Source organism: Dermochelys coriacea, chromosome 4, assembly GCF_009764565.3.
Source record: "Dermochelys coriacea isolate rDerCor1 chromosome 4, rDerCor1.pri.v4, whole genome shotgun sequence".
Taxonomy (NCBI): Eukaryota; Metazoa; Chordata; order Testudines; family Dermochelyidae; genus Dermochelys; species Dermochelys coriacea.
This window is the reverse complement of record NC_050071.1, coordinates 87,338,314-87,361,679: the sequence shown is the minus strand read 5'-3', so window position 1 is coordinate 87,361,679 and position 23,366 is coordinate 87,338,314. Positions and strand designations below refer to the sequence as shown.

The window sequence follows — 23,366 nt, the reverse complement described above, 5'->3', positions numbered from 1 at the left end:
CTCCCAGCTTTGTATCATCTGCAAACTTTATTAGCACACTCCCACTTTTTGTGCCAAGGTCAGTAATAAAAAGATTAAATAAGATTGGTCCCAAAACCGATCCCTGAGGAACTCCACTGGTAACCTCCCTCCAACCTGACAGTTAGCCTTTCAGTAGGACCCGTAGCAGTCTCCCCTTTAACCAATTCCTTATCCACCTTTTGATGTTCATATTGATCCCCATCTTCTCCAATTTAACTAATAATTCCCCATGTGGCACGGTATCAAATGCCTTACTGAAATCTAGGTAAATTAGATCCACTGCATTTCCTTTATCTAAAAAATCTGTTACTTTTTCAAAAAAGGAGATTAGGTTGGTTTGGCACGATCTACCTTTTGTAAAACCATGTTGTATTTTGTCCCATTTACCATTGACTTCAATGTCCTTAACTAATTTCTCCTTCAGAATTTTTTCCAGGACCTTGCATACTACAGATGTCAAACTAACTGGCCTTTAGTTACCTGGATCACTTTTTTTTCCTTTCTTAAAAATAGGAACTATATTAGCAATTCTCCAATCATTCGGTACTATTCCTGAGTTTACAGATTCATTAAAAATTCTTGCTAATGGGCTTGCAATTTCAGGTGCCAATTCCTTTAATATTCTTGGATGAAGATTATCTGGGCCCCCCGATTTAGTCCCATTAAGCTGTTTCAGTTTCACTTCTACCTCTGATATGGTAATATCTACCTCTATATCCTCCTTCCCATTTGTCATGCTACCATTATCCCCAAGATCCTCTTTAGCCTTATTAAAGACTGAGGCAAAGTATTTGTTTAGATATTGGGCCATGCCTAGATTATCTTTAACCTCCACTCCATCCTCAGTGTTAAGCGGCCCCACTTCTTCCTTTTTAGTTTTCTTCTTATTTATATGGCTATAGAACCTTTTACTATTGGTTTTAATTCCCTTTGCAAGGTCCAACTCTACTCGACTTTTAGCCTGTCTCACTTGATCCCTACATGTTCTGACCTCAATTAGGTAGCTTTCCTTGCTGATCCCTCCCATCTTCCACTCCCTGTATGCTTTCTGCTTCTTCTTAATCACCTCTCTAAGATGCTTGCTCATCCAGCTTGGTCTACAACTCCTTCCTATGAATTTTTTCCCCTTTCTTGGGATACAGGCTTCCGATAGCTTCTGCAGTTTTGATTTAAAGTAATCCCAGGCCTCCTCTACCTTTAGATCCATAAGTTCTTCAGTCCAATCTACTTCCCTAACTAATTTCCTTAACTTTTGAAAGTCAGCCCTTTTGAAATCAAAAACCCTAGTTGCAGATTTATTTTTGTTAATCCTTCCATTTAGTTTGAACTGAATTAGCTCATGATCACTTGAGCCAAGATTGTCCTCTACAACCATTTCTTCTATGAGGTCCTCGCTACTCACCAAAATTAAATCTAAAATGGCATCCCCTCTAGTCGGTTCAGCAACTACTTGATGAAGGAATCCATCAGCTATCGCATCTAGGAAAATCTGAGCCCTATTATTATTACTAGCACTGGTCCTCCAGTCTATAACTGGGAAGTTAAAGTCTCCCATGATCATGCAGTTTCCATTAGTATTTACTTTATTAAAGACATTAAAAAGGGCTTTATACATATCCAAATTAGATCCCGGAGGTCTATAGCACACCCCAAGCACTATCGTAGGAGAGGCTTTACTAGTTTTCTTCCCCAATGTAATTTTTGCCCAGACAGACTCTGTCTTATCCATTGCATCGCTTCTTATTTCTTTACATTCTACCTCATCATTGATATACAATGCTACTCCACCCCCTTTACCTTTGTTTCTGTCTTTCCTAAAGAGCACATACCCTTCAATACCTGTAGTCCAGTCATGACTACTATTCCACCATGTTTCTGTTATCCCTATAATATCTGGTTTCACTTCCTGCACCAGTAGCTCTAGTTCCTCCATTTTGTTACCTAGACTCCTCGCATTGGTGTATAAACATCTTAATTTTTGCTGTTTGGCCTCGCTCACATTTTGTACCCTATTAGGCACAGTCATTCTACATCCAGTATAACCTATTAGACTAGTATCCACACCGCCCTCACTCCTTATATACATTCTCCTACCCACGGCTGTATCCATTCTTACTTCATCTTCTTCCCTCTCAATGCTAAAATGTGGCGTGGAGATTTTCTGGACATCTCTCATCCATCTCCCCCAATTCCTAGTTTAAAGCTCTCTTTATCAGTTGTGCCAGCCTCGATCCTAGAAGTCTATTTCCTTCCCTACTCAGATGAAGTCCATCCCGAGAGAACTGACCTCTGTCCGTGAATGCCTCCCAGTGGCCATACATCCCAAAGCCCTCCTTATAGCACCACTGCCTAAGCCATCTGTTGACAGTCATAATCTTGTCAGACCTTTGTTGCCCTTCTCTAGGAACAGGAAGGATCCCGCTAAAGATCACCTGAGCCTCAATTTCCTTAAGCGTCTTCCCCAGCCTAGCATAGTCTCCCTTAATACTTTCCAGCGAGAATCTAGCCATATCATTTGTTCCCACATGAAGGATAATTAGGGGATTCTTTCCCACTCCCTTTAGGATCCTTTTCAACCTCAGGTCTACATCCCGTATCTTAGCACCCGGAAGACAGCACACCCTTCTATTCTCAGGATCAGCTCTAGTTACAGGCCTGTCTATTCTTCTCAATAAAGAGTCCCCAATCACATAGACCTGCCTCTTCCTGGTGACAGTGCTATTCTCCAGTCTCTCCCCTGTTCCCCCACGTCCCCAGCATATTATCAAAAATATATGCTTGTTAGTCCCTAAGTATGTGACCTTGCACTTCGCACTATTAAATTTCATCCCATTTCTATTACTCCAGCTTTCAAGGTCATCCAGCTCTTGTATAATATTCTAGTTCTCCTCCATACTGGCAGTACCTCTCAACTTCGTGTCACCACAAATTTTATTAGTACACTCCCACTTTCTGTGCCAAGGTCATGAATGAAAATGTTAAATAAGATTGGTTCCAACACCAGTCCGTGACAAACTCCACTAGTGACCTCCCTCCAGCCTGACAGTTCACCTTTCAGCATGTCCTGCTGAGGTCTCCCCTTTCATCAGTACCTTATCCACCTTTGAGTTCTCATATTAATCCACATCTTCTCCAATTTAATAATTTCCCATGTGAAACTGCATCAGATGCCTTATTGAAATCTAAGTAGATTAGATATACTGCATTTCTTTTGTCTAAAAAAATAAGCTATCTTCCCAAAGAAAGAGCTCAGATTGGTCTAGCATGATCTACCTTTTATAAAACCTTGTATTTTATTCCAGTTACCATTTTCTTCTATATCCTTAACTACTTTCTCTTTCAAAATTAGTTTCAGGCTCTTGTATACAGTTGAGGTCAAACTAACGGGCTTATAGTTTCCTGGTTCGCTTTTTTCCCCTTTCTTAAAAATAGGTACTATATTAGCGATTCTCCTGTAATAGGGTAGAACCCCCAATTTTACAGATTTATTAACTCCCTTCTATACCTGCCCTCCATCAATATTGTCCTCAAATAATCTTTATAATCTCATTTCATTTGTTAAAGGAAATACATACATAAGTTTCAGAGTAGCAGCCGTGTTAGTCTGTATTCGCAAAAAAGAAAAGGAATACTTGTGGCACCTTAGAGACTAACAAATTTATTTGAGCATAAGCTTTCGTGAGCTACAGCTCACTTCATCGGATGCATTCGGTGGAAAATACAGTGGGGAGATTTATATACACACACAGAGAACATGAAACAATGGGTTTTATCATACACACTATAAGGAGAGTGATCACTTAAGATGAGCTATTACCAGCAGGAAAGAGGGGGAAAGGAGGAAAACCTTCTGTGGTAATAATCAAGGTGGGCCATTTCCAGCAGTTAACAAGAATGTCTGAGGAACAGTGGGGGGTGGGGTGGGAGGAAAAATAACATGGGGAAATAGTTTTACTTTATGTAATGACTCATCCACTCCCAGTCTCTATTCAAGCCTAAGTTAATTGTATCCAGTTTGCAAAGTAATTCCAATTTAGCAGTCTCTCATTGGAGTCCGTTTTTGAAGTTTTTTTGTTGAAGGATAGCACTCTTAGGTCTGTAATCGTGTGACCGGAGAGATTGAAGTGTTCTCCAACTGGTTTTGGAATGTTATAATTCTTGACGTCTGATTTGTGTCCATTTATTCTTTTATGTAGAGACTGTCCAGTTTGACCAATGTACATGGCAGAGGGGCATTGCTGGCACATGATGGCATATATCACATTGGTAGATGTGCAGGTGAACGAGCCTCTGATAGTGTGGCTGATGTGATTAGGCCCTATGATGGTGTCCCCTGAATAGATATGTGGACAGAGTTGGCAACGGGCTTTGTTGCAAGGTTAGTGGTTAGTGGTCCTGGGTTAGTGGTTCTGTTGTGTGGTGTGTGGTTGCTGGTGAGTATCTGCTTCAGGTTGGGGGGCTGTCTGTAAGCAACGACTGGCCTGTCTCCCAAGATCTGTGAGAGTGATGGGTCGTTCTTCAGGATAGGTTGTAGATCCTGGATGATGCGCTGGAGAGGTTTTAGTTGGGGGCTGAAGGTGATGGCTAGTGGTGTTCTGTTATTCTGGGTACTCTTCTGGCTCTGTCAATCTGTACCCCCGATAATGTCACGGCTAACCTGGTGGCTGAACTTTGTGACTTTGTCTTCACCAATAACTATTTCACATTTGGTGACAATGTATACCTTCAATTCAGCGGCACTGCGATGAGTACCCGCATGGCCCCACAATATGCCAACATTTTTATGACTGACTCAGAACAATGCTTCCTCAGCTCTCGTCCCCTAATGCCCCTACTCTACTTGTGCTACATTGATGACATCTTCATCATCTGGACCCATGGAAAAGAAGCCCTTGAGGAGTTCTACCAGGATTTCAACAATTTCCATCCCACCATCAACCTTGGCCTGGACCAGTCCACACAAGAGATCCACTTCCTGGACACTACGGTGCTAATAAGCGATGTTCACATAAACACCACCCTATATCGGAAACCTACTGACCGCTATTCCTACCTACATGCCTCTAGCTTTCATCCAGATCACACCACACGATCCATTGTCTACAGCCAAGCTCTATGATATAACCGCATTTGCTCCAACCCCTCAGACAGAGACAAACACCTACAAGATCTCTATCATACATTCTTACAACTACAATACCCACCTGCTGAAGTGAAGAAACAGATTGACAGAGCCAGAAGAGTACCCAGAAGTCACCTACTACAGTACAGGCCCAACAAAGAAAATAACAGAACCACTAACCCAGGAACCTATCCTTGCAACAAACTAATAAATTTGTTAGTCTCTAAGGTGCCACAAGTAGTCCTTAACTTTCAAACAGTTACTACATGTTTCTCAGTTCCTTCTCATAGTGCCTATGGGATACAGTTTCCCATGTTTGGCTTCTGCCCAAAGGTATGTGTGGGGGTGGGGGGCGCAATGGCACTAAAAAGCCGTTAGTGAGGGGGTGCATGTTTCATAAACTTGAACAGTTGTTTGGATCATAAAGTTATAAGCAACTGAAAAATTGCTTCTAAATATACTCAGAAGTATCTGCTTCTGATCAGGCTCAATCTTTCATCTCCAAACTTGGTACACCACCTAACATGTGTACCAATGGGGCTTTTGTCTTTGGACAGTGGATCAAGGAAAGAGCTTGGAGGGGAAGTGCCACCTAAATCTACGGTGCCTTATATATAATACAAGCATAATATAGTGCATCAGATCTCTGTTATGATATACTTTCCAATTATGTGATTACACACAGTATAATATATTTTGTAAATTGCAATCTATGAACTAAATTCTCTGCTGGTGTAAATTAATTGATTTCAATTAATCTGCACCAGTTTTCACCAATGAAGAATCTGAGACTATTTTTTTTTCCTATACAACTTTTGATACTCAAGTATATATAAAATCATCTGTAATCATGTAACTAAAGACAGTATGGCAGAGCTGAAAAATTCAACTGTAATTTGCACATATCCTTACTTTTGACTGCTTAAATGTGCAAACATAACTTAGCAATAACATCATTTTTGCATTTCATTACATATAGTTCACTAGAAAAGTTTATGCTGAAGAGGGTATAACACAACATGTAAGCTTTTATGATATATCCAGAAATTAAAACACCTAATATGACCTCTGTGTTTTACTTTTTTCTTTTGATGTATTGTTTACATAGATGAATTCAAGCGTGCTGTGTATGTAGCTACAGGCCTGAAGCTTTCAGCACATTTGGTGAACACAGTCTTCAAGATCTTTGATGTTGACAGAGATGACCAGCTGAGTTATAAAGAATTTATTGGCATTATGAAGGACAGATTGAATCGAGGGTTCAGGGTAAGAATGTTAATATTACGTTTATTTTAATTGACTCAATATTGCCAAAGTAGTGAAAGTAGCCTGTGAACTAACAGCTAATTAAATCTTTATATTTTGAAAGACTTAGGAAACAGTCAGGAAGATGAATCTCTTCCTGATTTGTAGAAGTTTGTTATTCTGGGAGAACCATAGATGGGGATCAGGCTGTGCCTTTACAATACAGGACCACCTCAGAAGTGCAGAGCGCTCTCCTGTACATGCTGCCGTTTCTCCTGGCTGATGTGGAGTGGTTTGGGGATGGAGGTTTTAACGGGTACTGTGTTTGTGCCTGGACCATTGACAGGGAGAAAGGAGGAAGATGCCTTCCACCTCAGGTCTTGTGTATGTGTGCAAAGGCAGTTACTGACAATGGGGGTCTGCAACAGATATAGTTGATCAAGGTTTTAATTAGTGACATTAACAATTAGTGAAATCATGCTGAGTATGATTAGCTGCAAGTGTAGTCATGGACTAAACTATATTTCTGTGTTCATCACCAGTTGTTAAGACTCTCTTTTCAGCAGCAGCTGTGGGGCTTGGGATTTTTTGTTTGTTTGTTTTTTGTATAAACAAGGTTATTGTGGCCCAAATCTCCTTTTTGATAATATAGGTCTGTATCTAGTGGATTTAAAGTCAACATTACAACACAGGAAGATTGGTAGGGAATAGGAAATCATTTGCTAAAAGCTGTTGGAGAAAATGAGCCTGTAAACTGACTTTAGAGCTTTGCCACGGGGCAGATCTGTAAAACTTACTGCTCTGTACTCTCTTCCCACTCCACCAGCAAAGGAAGGAAATTTTGGGAGTGTCAAAGTTTAAAGGAGAATTTTTAAATAACATTGGACAATTGGGACCTACACCTGAACATCATTGCATAGTGGTGTTATGTGATTGCACAGCTATTTTGCTAAACTTATGAGTTGATTTGGGATTTAGAAATAATTTTAGATTTTATTTTTAAATGGAGCAGTTAGAAAAATTAATGCATCATTTTATGACCATATGAAGTCACACGTTCTTACTGTTTTTTACACAGCAATATCACAAATTATTTATTTAAATTTAGTTTTAAAATGTAATATGCTCTTTTCAAACTGACAATATAACCATTTAGATACAAGCTTTAAACTCATATATAGAGTACAGTACTTGTTAAATTGAAATTTGGTTTTGTTTTTTCATACTGTTTTACCCACTGTATTACTCACTTTTAAAGTAGAATAGATTTCTAAATTGACTAATTAATGTTAGGTCTTGTGTAGAAGGTGATGTTGAATCTCGTAGGTGACTTGGCTTTCTTTGTTGTATTTTGCCCAGTGAAGAAAACATGTTGATGACATTCCTTCAGAAGTGGTGACACATATGTATTTCCTGCTGATGCTTAAACCATAATTTTTTTTCTTGATAGTGTGGAAGTATAGTTGTTTTATAACCATTAGAAGATGTTTAACTGCATGATTAACTATGTTAACTAATTGTAAATGTGTCGTATATGTTAACTTAAGCAGTGCTTGGAGTAGTTACTAAATAATTACTGTGAATATGGACTATATGTATGCTTCTTTTTAACTTTATTAAAAAGCAGGACAGAAATCAAATATAAACTTTAAAAGTCATCTTCATCAGACACTATTTTGCTTTCCATATATCATGCTTTCCTTATAGGCAACTTGAAAAGCTCTTGGTTCACAAAATAGGGAGTGTACTGCACACACTAGGCTAGATTGTGATATCTTTACTCAGACTGAGTGGCACCTTGCTCCACAAGTGATCCCATTGATTTCAGTAGAACTACGCTAGGAATCAGGTGCTACTCACTGTGTGTAAGGATATCAAAATTTGGTCCCATACTACACGGACAACAATGAAATAGTCACTTTTATTTTTTCATTTTATTTATTTATTTTTCTAACAATGGTTATAACTACCCATTACCTTGTCATATGATTCCTAAAAATATATTATTTCCCCGGGAGAGTAAAACTCCAGCACACACTCAGAAATAAACTTTATGGTGCGAGTATCCGTTTTTAGCAAGGTTTCAGAAATAATACAGAAAACATGTCAGCATCCACCATGGGTAAGTAATGGTGTCTGTTGTAAACCTCTTGCAAAACTCTCATTTTTTTATAAAGTCTAATAATACACAAACCAACATTACTGAGTTACAGAATGAAAAGGAAAAAGGGCATAGCATGTAGTGCCTTACTGCTTCTTAAGTGCCCAAATTGGCAGGAAGTATCTATGATCTTTCCAGCTGCAGAAGGTTGCAGATATCGCCTCTGTAGCCAGGATAATTTCTTTCCAACTAATTGACCTTGTAGAATTATACAGTATTTATTATTGGCAAAGCAAGTACAGTGTAACTCTTTAATCATGATTATAGTCACATTTATAGTGTGCTGAAGCAGTTGTCTCATGCTAAACTGAAATTAACCTATCAGTAACAAAGCTAAGGGATGGTAGGAGGGAAAACAGCACAATTAAGCATTAATTAATAATGGATTTCAAGAGGTCAGACTTTAGCAAACTCAGGGAGTTGGTAGGTAAGACCATGGGAAGCAAATCTAAGGGAAAAATAGTTCAAGAGAGCTGGCAGATTTTCAAAGAGACATTATTAAGAGCACAAGAGCAAACTATCCCACTGCGTAAGAAAGATACAAAATATGGCAAGAGACCACCCAGGACATCTTAACCAGGACATCTTCAATGCTCTGAACCTCAAGAGTCCTACAAAAAAGTGGAAACTAAATCAAATTACAAAGGATGAATATAAACAAACAACGCAAGCAAGTGGTGACAAAATTAGAAAGGTCAAGGCACAAAATGAGTTTAAATTAGCTAGAGACATAAAGGGTAACAAGAAAACATTCTACAAATACATTAGAAGCAAGAGGAAGACCAAGGATAGGGTAGGTCTGTTAATTCAGTGTGTGTGGTGGGGTGGGGGAAACAATAACAGAAAATATGGACCTGGTAGAAGTGCTAAATGACTTTCATGTTTCAGTTTTCACCAAAAAGTTTAGTAGCAATTGGACATCTAACTTAATGAATGCCAGTGAAAATTAGGCAAGATCAGAGGCTAACGTAGGGAAAGAACAAGTTAAAAATTACTTAGACAAGTTAGATGACTTCAAGTCACCAGAGCCTGCTGAAATACATTCTAGAATACTCAAGAAGCTGACTAAGGAGATAGCTGAGCCATTAGCAATTATCTTTGAAAATACAGGAATATAGACAGATTCCAGAGGATGGGAAAAGGGCAAATATAGTGCCCATCTATACAAAGGGAATAAGGACAACCCGGGGAATTACAGACCAATCAGCTTAACTTCAGTACCCAGAAAGAGAAAGGAGCAAATAATTAAGCAATCAATTTGAAGAAACCTAGAAGATGGAACCTAGTCAGCATGGATTTGTCAAGAACAAATCATGTCAAACCAACCCAATAGCTTTCTTTGACAGACTAACAAGGCATGTGGATGGGGGGAAGTGGTAGATGTGGTATATCTTGACTTTAGTAAGGCTTTTGATACTGTCTTGCTTGATCTTCTCATAAACAAACTAGGGAAATACAACCTAGATGAAGCTACTGTAAGGTGGGTGCATAACTGGTTGGAAAACCATTCCCAGAGAGTAATTATCAGTGGCTCACAGTCAAGCTGGAAGGGCATATCAAGTGGGATCCCGTAGGGATCAGTTCTGGGTCTGGTTCTGTTCAATATCTTCATCAGTGATTTAGATAATGGCATAGAGAGTACACTTATAAAGTTTGCAGATGATACCAAGCTGGGAGAGGTTGCAAGTGCTTTGGAGGATAGGATTAAAATTCAAAATGATCTGGATAAATGGTCTGAAGTAAGTAGGATGAAATTCAAAAAGGACAAGTGCAGTGTACTCCATTTAGGAATGAACAGTCAGTTACACACATACAAAATAGGAAACGACTGCCTAGGAAGGAGTACTACAGAAAAGGATCTGGGGTCATATGGATCACAATCTAAATATGAGTCAACAGTGTAACACTGTTGCAGAAAAAAGCGAGCATCATTCTGCATTAGCAGGAGTGTTGTAAGCAAAACACAAGAAGTAATTCTTCCACTCTATTCCACTCTGATTAGGCCTTAACTGATTATTGTGTCCGGTTCTGGGGGCTACATTTCAGGAAAGATGTGGACAAATTGGGGAAAGTCCAGAGAAGAGCAACAAAAATTTATTAAAAGTCTAGAAAACATGATCTATGAGGGAAGATTGAAAAAACTGGGTTTATTTAGTTTGAAGAAGGGAAGACTGAGGGGAAACATGATAACAGTTTTCAAGTATGTAAAATGTTGTTACCAGGAGGAGGGAGAAAAATTGTTCTCCTTAATGTCTGAGGCTAAGGCAAGAAGCAATGGGCTTAAAATTTAGCCAGGTAGGTTTAAATTGAACATTAGGAAAAACTGCCTAACTTTCAGGGTGTTTGAGCACAGGAATAAATTGCCTAGGGAAATCTCCATCATTGTACATTTTGAAGACCAGATTAAACAAACACCTGTCAAGGATGGTCTAGGTAATGCTTAATCCTGCATTGAGTTCTGAGGACTGGATTAGAAGACCTCTCGATTCTAGAAGACCTTCCAGTCCTAAGATTCAGTGAAGTGGTTTCTTAATAAATATAATGATGTGTTAAGTCCATAGCAAGTTTTGCAAATTCCATCTGCTAAGAACATAATATAAGAAAGGACATATTGGGTGAGACTAATAGCCCTCTAGCCCAGTATCCTCTCTTCTGACAGTGGCCAGAACTAGATGCTCCAAAGTGAATGAACAGAACAGGGCAATTATCAAGTGATCCATCCGCTGTCATCCCCAGAGCATGGGGTTGCGTCCATGAACAGCTTGCCTAAGAGCCGCTGATGGAACTATCCTCCATGAACATATGTAACTCTTTTTTTAATCTAGTTATACTTCTGTCTTTCACATAAACTCCTGGCAATGAGTTTGACAGTTTGATTGTGCATTGTGTGAACAAGTACTTCCTTGTGTTTGTTTTAAACCTGCCTATTCATTTCATTGGGTGACCTCCCTTGGTTCTTGTGTTATGTGAAGGGGTAAATAACATTTCCTTATTCACTTTCTCCACACCATTCATGATTTTATAGACCTCTAACATATTCCCCTTTAGGCATCTCTTTTCTAAACTGAACAGTCCCAGTCTTTTTTTTCTCTCCTCATATGGAAGTTGTTCCATACCCCTAATCATATTAGTTGCCCTTCTCATAGACTTTTAAGACTTTAAGGGACCATTATGATCGTCTAGTCCGACCTCCTGCACAACGCAGGCCACAGAATCTCACCCACCCACTCCTGTAACAAACCCCTGACGTATGTCTGAACTATTGAAATCCTCAACTCACGGTTTCAAGACTTCAGTGCAGTGCAGAGAATCCTCCAGGAAGTGACCTGTGCCCCACACTGCAGAGAAAGGCAAAACCTCACCAGGGCCTCTGCCAATCTGCCCTGGAGGAAAATTCCTTCCCAACCCCAAATATAGCGATCAGCTAAACCCTGAGCATGTGGGCAAGACTCACTAGCCAGACACCCAGGAAAGAATTCTCTGTAGTAACTCAGATCCCACCCTATCTAGTGTCCCATCACAGGCCATTGGGCATATTTACCTCTAATAGTCAAAGATCCCATCATACCATCCCCTCCATAAATTTCTCTGTACTTTTTCCAATTCCAATATACCTTTTTTGAGATAGGGTAACCAGAACTGCAGCCAGAATTCAAGGTGTGGGCATAACATGGATTTATATAGTGGCATTACGATATTTTCTATCATATTGTGGATCCCTTTCCTAATGGTTACTTACATTCTGTTTGTTAGCTTTTATGGATAAAAGAAGACTAATAGCTTCTGCTGATACAATATTTTATATCTGCAGAGAAGTATTTGGCTGATCAAACTTTATGAAGATCAAATTTCAATTTATACAGTCCAGATACAGTGTTTTAATATTTTAATGTGAAATACCATACATCCATACATCCTCATAAGTCACATCAGTCTTTGTTATTAGCTAAAAATATCTAGTAAGAAAAAGTAATAGAAACTAAATAACAGCAGGCATCTGTTTGGAGTGTGGCTTTTCTAGATGGCATTTCTTTTCTGTATAATGTAAATAATACAATTATTATTGCAATTACAGATGATTCCCTTCAATCAGAGACCCTCCTGTGTGCTAGTTTCTCATGTTAGTTATAAAACCCTGCAGTTTTTACTGTAGTTTTTCATAATGGCCAAGTAAGCTTCAATTTGCTACATTTTAGAGGCCCTGCAATTGTACCTTTTCAATTGGCATGTCATGTGACTGTTTTGACATAGTAATGATGATTAATAAAAGTAAAAAATCCTCTTCACTTTGAGTGCTGCCTTGAAAGGAAAAATAATATTCTGTTCGTTTGATTAGTTGTTAAAGCAATATTTCCTAATAATTGAGATTGTTTAAAAATTCTGTTTTATTGAGGATGTTTTGCCTGAAAGAAGCTTATGGTTATTACAATTAATAGTAAGTATTTTAGCACAAAGTGTTCTGTGGCCACATTAAGCCTGAATAAAGCAAGTGCACTTAATAAAGCACAAGGCTAAATGAAACTGGAATTCTAAAAAGATTCTGCCAGGACTGTAGGTTTTGCTCTATATAAGGGATCATTCACTTGAATGTCAGTTAAAGGACAGAAAGCTATGGGGTTGGAGAGAGGACCAGATACTAATCTTTATACAAAATTAACAAGTATACACAGTCATTTTCTCTTCCATTGTCTTACACTGTCTGCTTGTCTAACTGGGTTACTTAACACTATAAATTAGATGTCTGTAACAATTAAAACATTATGAAAACTAAATTTCCAGTACCTGCCTTCATAAATGGAATATTTAAGAAACTAGCATAGACATAAAACAGTTGAATGTCTAATAGGTTTTATATTATATAAAAGAATTTATATCTCTTTTTCAAGTATGGGACTTGACATTAAAAGAAAACTGTTATAACCTGAGAGAGAGGGTTTAATTTGAAAACTGTTTTTGAGATAATCCAATGTATTTAACTGCCACCCAGTGGTCAGTCAGAATATTGCCAGAGGTTTTTTGTTAAAAGCTTGTACAAATATTATATCGTAGGAAGGCATAACAATGAAAACTGTTTTCCTTGTTTTTTGTTTGATTGAAGATAATGATTTTCATATATTTTATTTTAAAAACTGTAATGCTAAACCATTTCCCTCTCCTTTATAAATTTTATCTTCAGTTACAATTCATTTGAAATATAAAGACTGAATGATAAAAAAAAGTTTTACCTATAATTGACTATATACTCTGACTAACTTCTAGCTATTTGTTGTTTAATCCCCATTCTTTTGTATTTTCATGCCACTATTGTCTTATGCTTACCTCTGGCTGCCTTCACATGTTGTCTGCATCTGCACACTTCTCCATCTTCTGCTCCACAGGGATACAAAACTGTACAGAGGTATACCACTTTCAAAGCCTGCGTGAAGAAGGAACTCTATAGCAGATAAGTTACGGTATGTGTTAGCTGCTTAGTCTTTCTAAGTGTGCCAGCATGCTGATGGGAATGGCTGCATGTTAAACTGCCACCATTCTGTTTTCCCATTACAGAATTAAGGAATAGATTGTCAGAATGTGATCATCATATTATTTTACAAGGTCATAGAATTCTATCTCATGCTATCATTGTTTTGTTGGCTTATTGCTTTGTTTGTACTGTATTCAAGAAAACGCTTCTTCTCCCTCTCCCACAGCACAGATTTTGTGAGTTTCTGTTGGTATTTTCTGTCTGTTCTGTAACTAGTTTTATTCATGCTTCAGATAACTCTGTATGATATATATGGTAGTAAAGACATCTATAGTAAAAGTAGATTTTCCCTTCTCCCACTGAGAAATCGTTATTTAATTTAATTCCACTCTAGTTTGAAAATGTACATATTTTTAATAGCTTGGTGTATTTCTAACATTGCTGCTTGAACTATCTTTCCGTTGAAAGTGTGTGTTGATGCTTTTTGTGATTTAAGGTTATAAATGCCAATTTTTCCTTTCTGTCCATAATAGACTCATAGACATTAAGGTCAGAAGGGACCATTATGATCATCTAATCTGACCTCCTGCACAATGTAGGCCACAGAATCTCACCCACCCACTCCTGCAATAAAAATCTCACTTATGTGTGAGCTATTGAAGTCCTCAAATCATGGTTTAAAAACTTCAAGGTGCAGAGAATCCTCCAGCAAGTGACCCGTGCCCCATGCTACAGAGGGAGGCAAAATAATAATTGTATAGTAGCTACTCATGGGGCATTAACAACTAGTTTAGGTCCCAAACATAGTTTCTGAATGGAGCGGGGGGGGGGGGAAGGGGGCTATTAGAATCTGGCCCTACACACCACTGTACATCACTAGTCTGTTGCAAGTCGAAACAATCACTAGGTCCCATGTGCTTCCAAACCAACTGGGTCTGGCTAGAGTGTAGTAATTGTTTTAGCTCTGGAACCGTAGGCCAGACTCGGACCACATGTCTTATGTCCTTCCTTGGAACATGAAATGCTGCCATCCAGCTGCCATAGACTCTGAAATCAGAGTCTGAGGCCTCCCAAGCACCCCACTCTCCATCCCCAGTCATTTACACACACTGCCGTAGAGCTCCACCTAGGCTCTTAGCTTCTAGTTTAAGCCACTTGGGGACAACATAGCAGGAAAGCAAGGAACACATGCTTAGCAATAGAATTTCTTAAGCATAATTACTTTACACTTAAAGCACTTAAGAGTTACAGATCTTTGAAAACCACAGAACTCCTTGAGAAGCATCCTCCCTTAGGCTGATCTCACCCTTCCTGTGAGTCTGAGGTTTGTCAGTGTTTCAGGCTGCACAGAGTTCCTCCTCTCCTCTCTCCTTCAAGTTGTTTTTACCTTTGGCAATTATCATTCCCTGCACAGAACAGAATGAGGCCACTGTCTGTTAGCCATTTACTCAGACTGAGAAGCTACATGCCCACCAGTCATGCTTGCCCCTTTTCCCCTTCAGGACCTTGTGTAGAAAGCCCATTGTTGCAAACAAAGTTGTTGGCCCCGATTGGGATTTTAGTGGCTCTTAAGGGGAACATCTATATAGCAGCTTGTCATTCCCCTCTTGGGTAGAAGAACATGCACTAGATCTGCTTGAACTAGTGTCTAAAAACAGCAGTGTGGGCATGGGCAGCCGCTCGAGTACCCAGGGACTCAGGTGGGATTGTACTCAGGCAGCTAGTCTGAGCCAACACCCATGTAGCTGCTAATTTTAGTATGCTAGCTCAAGCAGAGCTAGTGCATGCAGGTCTACCTGAGCTGAGAATTACACCTCCCAACTGCTGTGTAGATGTACCCTTAGTGTTAGTCCATCAGCACAGTATCAAACACCTTCGCTGGGCAGGGCTGCTCTCAGGAGTGTAGTACAATAGGTTATCTCTGGGTATGTGCAGGCTCGTGCTGTCTGTATCCAAAATTTCCACACATACACAAGATGGAGCTCAAAATTTGACTCAGACATATCCCATTCTGTCACATATGAAACTTAGAATCAATAGGACTTTATTTTCCAAAAAAGAAAACTAATTTTGATTACACTTTGTAATTTAAAAATCCTATGTGTGGGTCCAACCCAAATACTGCAGTATTGTGTTAGTGCCTCAGAACTGGAAAGTAACTCATTCTAAACAGGCAAAACTCTAGTTTCTCTGCACATGTGAAGTGAAATGTAAATGACAGCTGAAGTGGTAAAAACAAAGTGATTTTTAAAATTCTTTCAATTTAATAATTTAACTGATTAGTCACACAGAGTAAGAATTATTTTAGATTAATTTTATCTTCACATCACCTCTAAGGCTCATTATTTTGATTCCCAGTTTGGTAAACTGAGCATTATCTTTCTTTCCTTCATTCCTACCTTATTCAATCTCTTGTTAACTAAAACCCCAATCCTGCAGTTTCTTCCAGGAGTACTTTGTTTTTTCTTCCCCAGTAATCCTTACACATCCTCCTTTTCCTGTACTGTTTTATGCATTGACATACCTTTGTTTGTCTTTTTATACTTTAGACTGTAACTTCAGGGCAGGTATCAGGTCTTAAATAGATTGGTAAAGTGCTGTACTTTTACTGTGCCTTTTTAGTGAGTTTCAATAGTAAGTATTTACCAAATTGGAACAAAATGTTATCACTCAGAAGATCTCCAAAACATTAATATTAAACCTAGTAAAATTCTATTGACATGAGAGACTTTGTGCTCTAAGCATCAAGTATAAGTGCCCATACTCCCTGAAACCAGAGGTTTAAATCCAGGCAGAGTTAATTCATCCTTCTGACATGATGACATCCTTCTGACTGCATGATATTCAGTTTATCTATGTGTAGACTCTTTCAGGTGAGACTGAAAAACTGAAGTCCTATCTGATGTACCTGGACATTCTCTTGGAGCTTCTTGCAAGAGTTGCTCTTTTAACCTTCTTTGCCAAAGCGAAAACTCCCCCTTCCCTTAAGGTGCACCAATTGGTTAATGCCCTCCACCCTAGTGGCAGTTGCATTTCAGTAGTGATGTATGAACCATATCGTGTGTACTTTGTGAGGTAATTTTAGTTCCTTTTGGATAAAAGATGTTACATTCATTTATAATACTAATCCATGTTATGAAGATTGGTGAGCTGAAATTGAAGCAAGCTTTGGCCAACTTTATTAATTAAAAACATAAGTGATGTGATTTTGAGCCTGCTGCTCTGAGAGTTGTCTTGCAGACAATAGAACCTGCACTATTCACACTATATGTATTATGGATTGAAAGTGAGTTTATATACCCTTTTAAAAAGTCATTGCAAAACTAAACTACAGAATAATTGAAAAGAGAATAAAGGCAGAGCCATTAACCAGTGTGAAACTGAACATTTATTTCAGAAAATTAATTAATTTAAACATCAACCTCATATACAAAGAAACACATCGTATGTCTGCAATATAAAAATCTGTCATATAGATCACCTAAGGTTAGATGCAATATGATAACTCTCAATTTTACTGTTGTTCCAAATATAAATGTAAAGACTTTAGTTTATACTTTGATATGATTTGTATGGTAAACTTAGATCAGTAATAAAAGAGATTTAAATATTTGGCATACTTATCACTGATTATACCACATTTGGAATCTGTACCCAAAAAGAAAGAGAAGCACATTCTGCTATGTGTTACATATCTCTAAACTGCACTAATGACATTTGCTTCACAGCATGAAGCATGCTATCCTTATAATAAATAATGAAATCTGTCCTTGGGGAACAAGATCCAAACTTCACCTGGTTCAAACAGTTGACAATAGTCTTGCAGATTGTCTCTCTCTCTCTCTGTGGCTGTCCCTGCAAGGCATAGCACATGAATTAGCACCAGTAGGAGTTCATTTGGTTGAGGAGGAAAGGGGACAAGAAAATGTTAAGAAAAGACAATGGAAGACTGATATTATAAGTATGAATTCTAAAAGCTAATTTCTAGTTATGTTTTCTTATTCAGTTTCTTATCTAATATAAATGTTTTATACAAACAAGATTTAGATTTGTCATGTGGTAAAGGTTTTAAAAACCTTTAATTTCTATGCATTCCCAATGTACAATTCTCGTAATAAAAGGCTATCTTTTTATACACTTAAACGTCACCATCATAACAAGCAATATTAGGAAAACCAGATAACTCTCGGAAACATTGTTGCTAAGTCTTTTCTCTGAGACAGGCAAAGTGAAAGGTGAGCAATGACTTCTCTTTACTGATTGTGCAGAAAACTGGGATTACAAATCCAGTTTTAGTGTTGTGTGAACAATAGTCTTGTAAGGTAGATGGATTATATTGGATAAAAAGATTGAAAATAATAATGACACAGTTTGGTTTATTGTTTAATCTCTCAACTATTTTTCACTCATAATTTTAGGGAAAATTTTAGATCATATTGGATTCATAGCTGAAGAAAATCTAGTTTTAACTCTGCAAGGAAGAATCTTACTCTCCAAAATGTGCTGTACTTCATTCAGTGTTTGTTACACAGGGGTATTTGTTATTTGACTGCTGACTATGGACTGTGTTCCCAGCCACGTAAGAGAGGAGCTAGCATCTCCCATTTCGTCTAGAAAGCGTATTGACATTACGCTTCTCAACATAAGTATCAGCCGCCAGAACCTTTCCCTGCTGCCAGAATCTTTCCCACAGCTTGCTTTTCACTATGAAGTGTAACTACACATATCTGACATGTTGCCGCCAGTGGTGTGCAGTGGCAGCAGCGCCTTATTTGTGATGGTAGCTACATTTACTTCAAATCAGATTTGGAAAGGCCATGTTAGGAACCTTCAGAGTCCATGTATGAAGCTTTTCCTCATCTAAATGTGCTGGATTGCAGGCCATCAAACTAGGTCAGGTAATTTTTCATCTTGGAAGTTCTCAATTGAGGGCCCTTAAAAATACAATACAAGACCCATTTTTCTTTTCATATATTTTACAAAGGGGAAAATTGGGTTGTGCATCTAAATACATAGAGTGAGTATATTAAATAGTCTAAAAAAAAATAACAAGACAATACACTCACTTAGAAATGGGTGAAAACATTGGAGAGTGTGATTTTTAGAGGCAAAAATTCTCCTAATTTGATATACTGAGACTAGCTACAGCAGTGCTGGCACATTAGAAATACATAGATAAATGGCTAGAGTATTGTGGTTTATTAGTGTATTTTTAAAAATATTGAGTTTATGCCCAGGAACAATTGATGAATTTATCTTATAAATTTAAAAGTAAAGATAAATCTATGGTTACCTTGCCCTTGTAGTATGTGATCTTTTCTTTATCGTTAATGTATGTAAGTAAATTACACAAGATGCATATGACCAGGGAACTAAGTAAGAGACTCAGTGATGTGTCAGAGGTCACACAGGAAGTCTTGCAGAACAGGGAATTGAACCCTAGGCTTCTGGGTCCCATGTTAGAACCCTAGCCACTAGACCAGGGATCTCAAACTCCAATCACCAGGAGGGCCACATGAGGACTAGTACACTGGCCCGAGGGCCGCATCACTAACACACACACCCCTCCGCTGTCCTCAGCCCTGCCCCCATTCCACTCCTTCTATGAGGCCACGCCCCTGCCCTACCTCTTCCCACCCCTTCCCTGCCCCATTCCAACCCCTTCCCCAAATCCCAGCCCCGCCTCTTCTCCACCTCCTCCCTTGAGTGCACGACTCCCCGCTCCTCCCCCCTGGAAAGCACTAAGCACCACCAAACAGCTGTTTGGCAGCAGGAAGTGCCTGGAGGTAGGCAGAGGAGCGGGGATGCAGAGCACTGGAAGGTGGAGGCACGGAGGGAGGGGAGCTTGGTGGCCTGCAGGAAATAACTCCAGGGGGGCGGGGGAGGCACAGGGAACTTGGCGGGCTGCAGGAAATAACCCCGCAGGCCGTGCATTTGAAAACCCTGCACTAGACCATCCTTGCTCCCTATTCAGCCTACTCTCTTCTGGGTATTTGTCAGTGTCACAGAACTGCAGTACCATTCAGCAGAATAGTAATTTTTATAGGATGGTCCAGGTTTGAAATAACAGAAATCTCATAGTTCAGAATTGACATAACAGTGCAAGGAAGTTTGTGTATTATCTGCCTTCATTTTATACTTGGCTATAGCCATTGCCATGAGTCTTCCACAAGTATCAAGACATTTTGGTATTTTTATTTTATTGTGTAAAAATGTGAACCTTTTGATACAGCTATGAAAATGAAGAAGTTATCTTAAAAGCAGGAGACTTCTGAACAAAAGAATATGTTTTCATTTAGCTACCTATATAGACTAAGTTATTGGGTGAACCACCACATGTGCTTGTGGTAGAGGTGCAGTTCTGAAAACTGCTTACTTACCTTCAGACAGATCCACAACCATGTTCATGTGCAAGGATCTTTATATCAGACCTGAAGAAGAGCTCTGTGTAAGCTTGAAAGCTTGTTTCTCTCAACAGAAGTTTGTCCAATAGAAGATATTACTTCGCCTGTCTTCTCTCCCTAATCTGAGGATTTAGCACTTCCTGGTTGTAGTAATGAAAAATGTACCTAGTTTGTATGAACACCTGTCAAATATAATCTAGTGTCAAGGAATTTAATGCACAATATCTGTTTCTAATTCTATACTTGTTCATTTTTAACAGGAGACCCCAAAATATGGTTTGAAGGATTACTATGTTTGTGTGACGACTGTAACAAGCAAACATTTAAGAGAGCTCTGGAAGCAATTTCGGAGTCGAGATATGCTAGGATAAAAAACTGAAGGAAAGAAAAAACTTCAGCATTTGGTTGCTACTATTTTTCCTAGATATTGTGTGTGAAACATGACATAACACAGGTAAACTATGTAGTTTTCACTTGCAGCACTATGCACTGAATCACCATTGGGTTTTTTCACTTGATTTGCTGATGTATTCATGGATTTTTTTCAACCACTTTTTCAGTTTGTGTTTTGTTTTAAGAGTTGACTTACACTGTCATCTGGCCTATAAAAGTATATCTTAAATAATGTGTATTTAAAGAAATTTGTTGTTTGTATTTATTTTGAGATGTGCCTTTCATTTAAAGAATTTTTTTTTCATTCTGGTGAATGTGTCTTTTGGCAGTGGTGAAAAATTATTTCCGTGTGGTGGGGATGTGAATTTGTTTTTAGAAAATGAATATTATATGAAGTTTGTGTTAAAACAGGGATGAGAATGCACTTTGTAGCAGAACAATTGCATAAGTGTGGAATGTACAGGTTGTAAGTACTCATGAGTCAACAGAGCTGTCATTTAAAAACAACTATAAATAGCAGTTGTGATATAGGATAATGTGAATTACTGATTGCTGTTAATTAAGAGGTACTGATGTCCAACAGCTGTAAGTCTTACTATTATAATCTTACTGATTCCGTTTAATAAAATCTCCTGATTTTAAGATGTCTAATTGTGTACAATATAATGAAAATAAAATGGCAAAGTATTAGCTAATATTTTTATCATGTTAGGTAATACAATGCTACTTAATATATAGCATTGTGTTTCTGTAACTTTTTTGCCAGAGTATGGATTTCAGCTTAGTTATGTATTACTTGTTAATAATGCACTTTTCATAAAAGTTGGGCATGGTATGGAGCAGAAATTAATCCTCTCCAGTTCTGCTAGACTGGCATGCAGTACTGAAAAAATATTGCCCCTGGGGTGTGGCTTTAAAAAAATTAAAAGGAATGCAGGCAATAGCACAGAGCTACAGCCAGTTACAAAATGTTACAATGATAAATGTAAACACCATGAGACTTTGGAATTCTACCTGAATCAAATTCTAGAAATAAAGAATAAGTCTTTAATACAGCTATGGGTTATGCAAGCAATCTGTAGCCTCCCTGACCTCATGTCTGTAGATTTCTATGTTGTGAAGAATGATTTTGTTGTTGTTGAATTAGGCCCTAAAAAGTCATGATTAATGAAGCACAGTTCTGCTTGTTTTTACATATCCACAGTCTTTTTTGCTTGGCTGGAGGGGCAGGTTTGCCTCAATGTAGCAATTGCATTTAAAAGTTTTGCACTGCTTTTACAAGGCTGATAGCATAAAGTAAATAAAACCCTAATACTAACACACTTTAACACACACAATTTTAATGTTACTCTTAGGAAAATTTATTGAATATGAAATGAATCAGAATTTACATAAAAGCAATCTGTGAATGAAAACAGGGATTATCTAATATTAATCTATTTACATTGTTATTGTTTACATATTGTTTACAGTTGTAAAAAAAGGTTTGGTTTAGTGGTGCTATTCAGCTATTAAGCACAACATATTGTTTTTAATCTTTCATTGTTATCACAAACACAACAAAGAGTTTTATTCTTTCATCATGTAGAATGTGGCTGTCTGTCACTTCAAAGACCATATAGTATCTTTAAATGCATGAATAGAAAAGAATATGTTTTCTTCTATGTTAATAACCTTAAGTTCCAGGACTAATCAATTTACAATGATTTTATTCATTTTTTTAATTGACTTTATAAAAAAAATTTTTTTAGAATTTCCACTTGAAGAATTTCAGAAATATCAATGTTAGAAGGTTTTCTTTTTTTCATGGCTTATCTCATTTTAGGTAAAAATCATATAATAAGAAAATACAAGCTAGAAAAATGTCAGAAATATTCTACTGTAGACAGCATTTCCATGACAAATACTCATGCAGTCCCTACTGCACTCTCCTCTCACAGCTGACAACTAGAAAATCAAAGAGATTTGGACTAATGCTGATAGGCGCTGATGTTGTAATTAACAGTATGCAGTGGACTGCTTTTTCGATGTGCAAAATCAATTGCAGGACCAATCACAATGTATGTAAAATCTTGGTATCATTTTTCCAATTTGTATTTTTTTCTATATGGTGCCTAAGTACAGTAGACTGGCATAAAATAGAATATATTACTGCCAGATTAGTTCATAAGACTGTGCTTTCTGCTTTTGTTTATTAGTACAATAACAATAAATTATGTAACAGTACACTAATATGAAAAAATATGCTTGTCATATTCTTGTTTATCTCAAAATAAACGCACTTGAAACAAACTAATTTCCTTTGTTGCAATGCAGATGAATCAAATTATGGGCTAGCTTTAGGGGTGGGCGGACTAGGCGACTGCCCGGGGTGCCATTCTAAGGAGGGGGCGCCTCCAGAGCAGGGGTGCCTTTCCTCCCCCTGCTGCTTGGCTCAGCTGCCATCTGCAGCCAGCTGCAGCTCCTGCTCCACACCTTGGAGCAGCCCCTTGCCAAGCTGTTCCCAGGAGTCTGTTGTGCAGAGCGTGGCAGCGGGAGGCTGATGTTGGGGTGTCC

At 38.2% G+C, this 23,366-nt stretch overlaps 1 protein-coding gene across 7 annotated transcripts in view; it reads left to right on the top strand.

The window, feature by feature from the left end:
* The window catches only part of MICU3 (mitochondrial calcium uptake family member 3), a 166,795-nt gene extending 144,287 nt beyond the window's left edge, over window positions 1-22,508 (top strand). For 6 of the 7 annotated variants that reach the window (XM_038398887.2, XM_043513713.1, XM_038398890.2 and 3 more), the window contains 2 exons: window positions 6,252-6,409; window positions 20,678-22,508. In XM_038398887.2, the coding sequence (XP_038254815.2) occupies window positions 6,252-6,409; window positions 20,678-20,788 (269 nt within the window). In that variant the 3' untranslated portion in view covers window positions 20,789-22,508. Of the gene's footprint in view, window positions 1-6,251; window positions 6,410-13,927; window positions 14,003-20,677 lie in introns of all 7 variants that reach the window. The other variant, XM_038398886.2, reaches the window with a different exon arrangement.
* The last annotated feature ends 858 nt before the right edge of the window (window positions 22,509-23,366 follow it).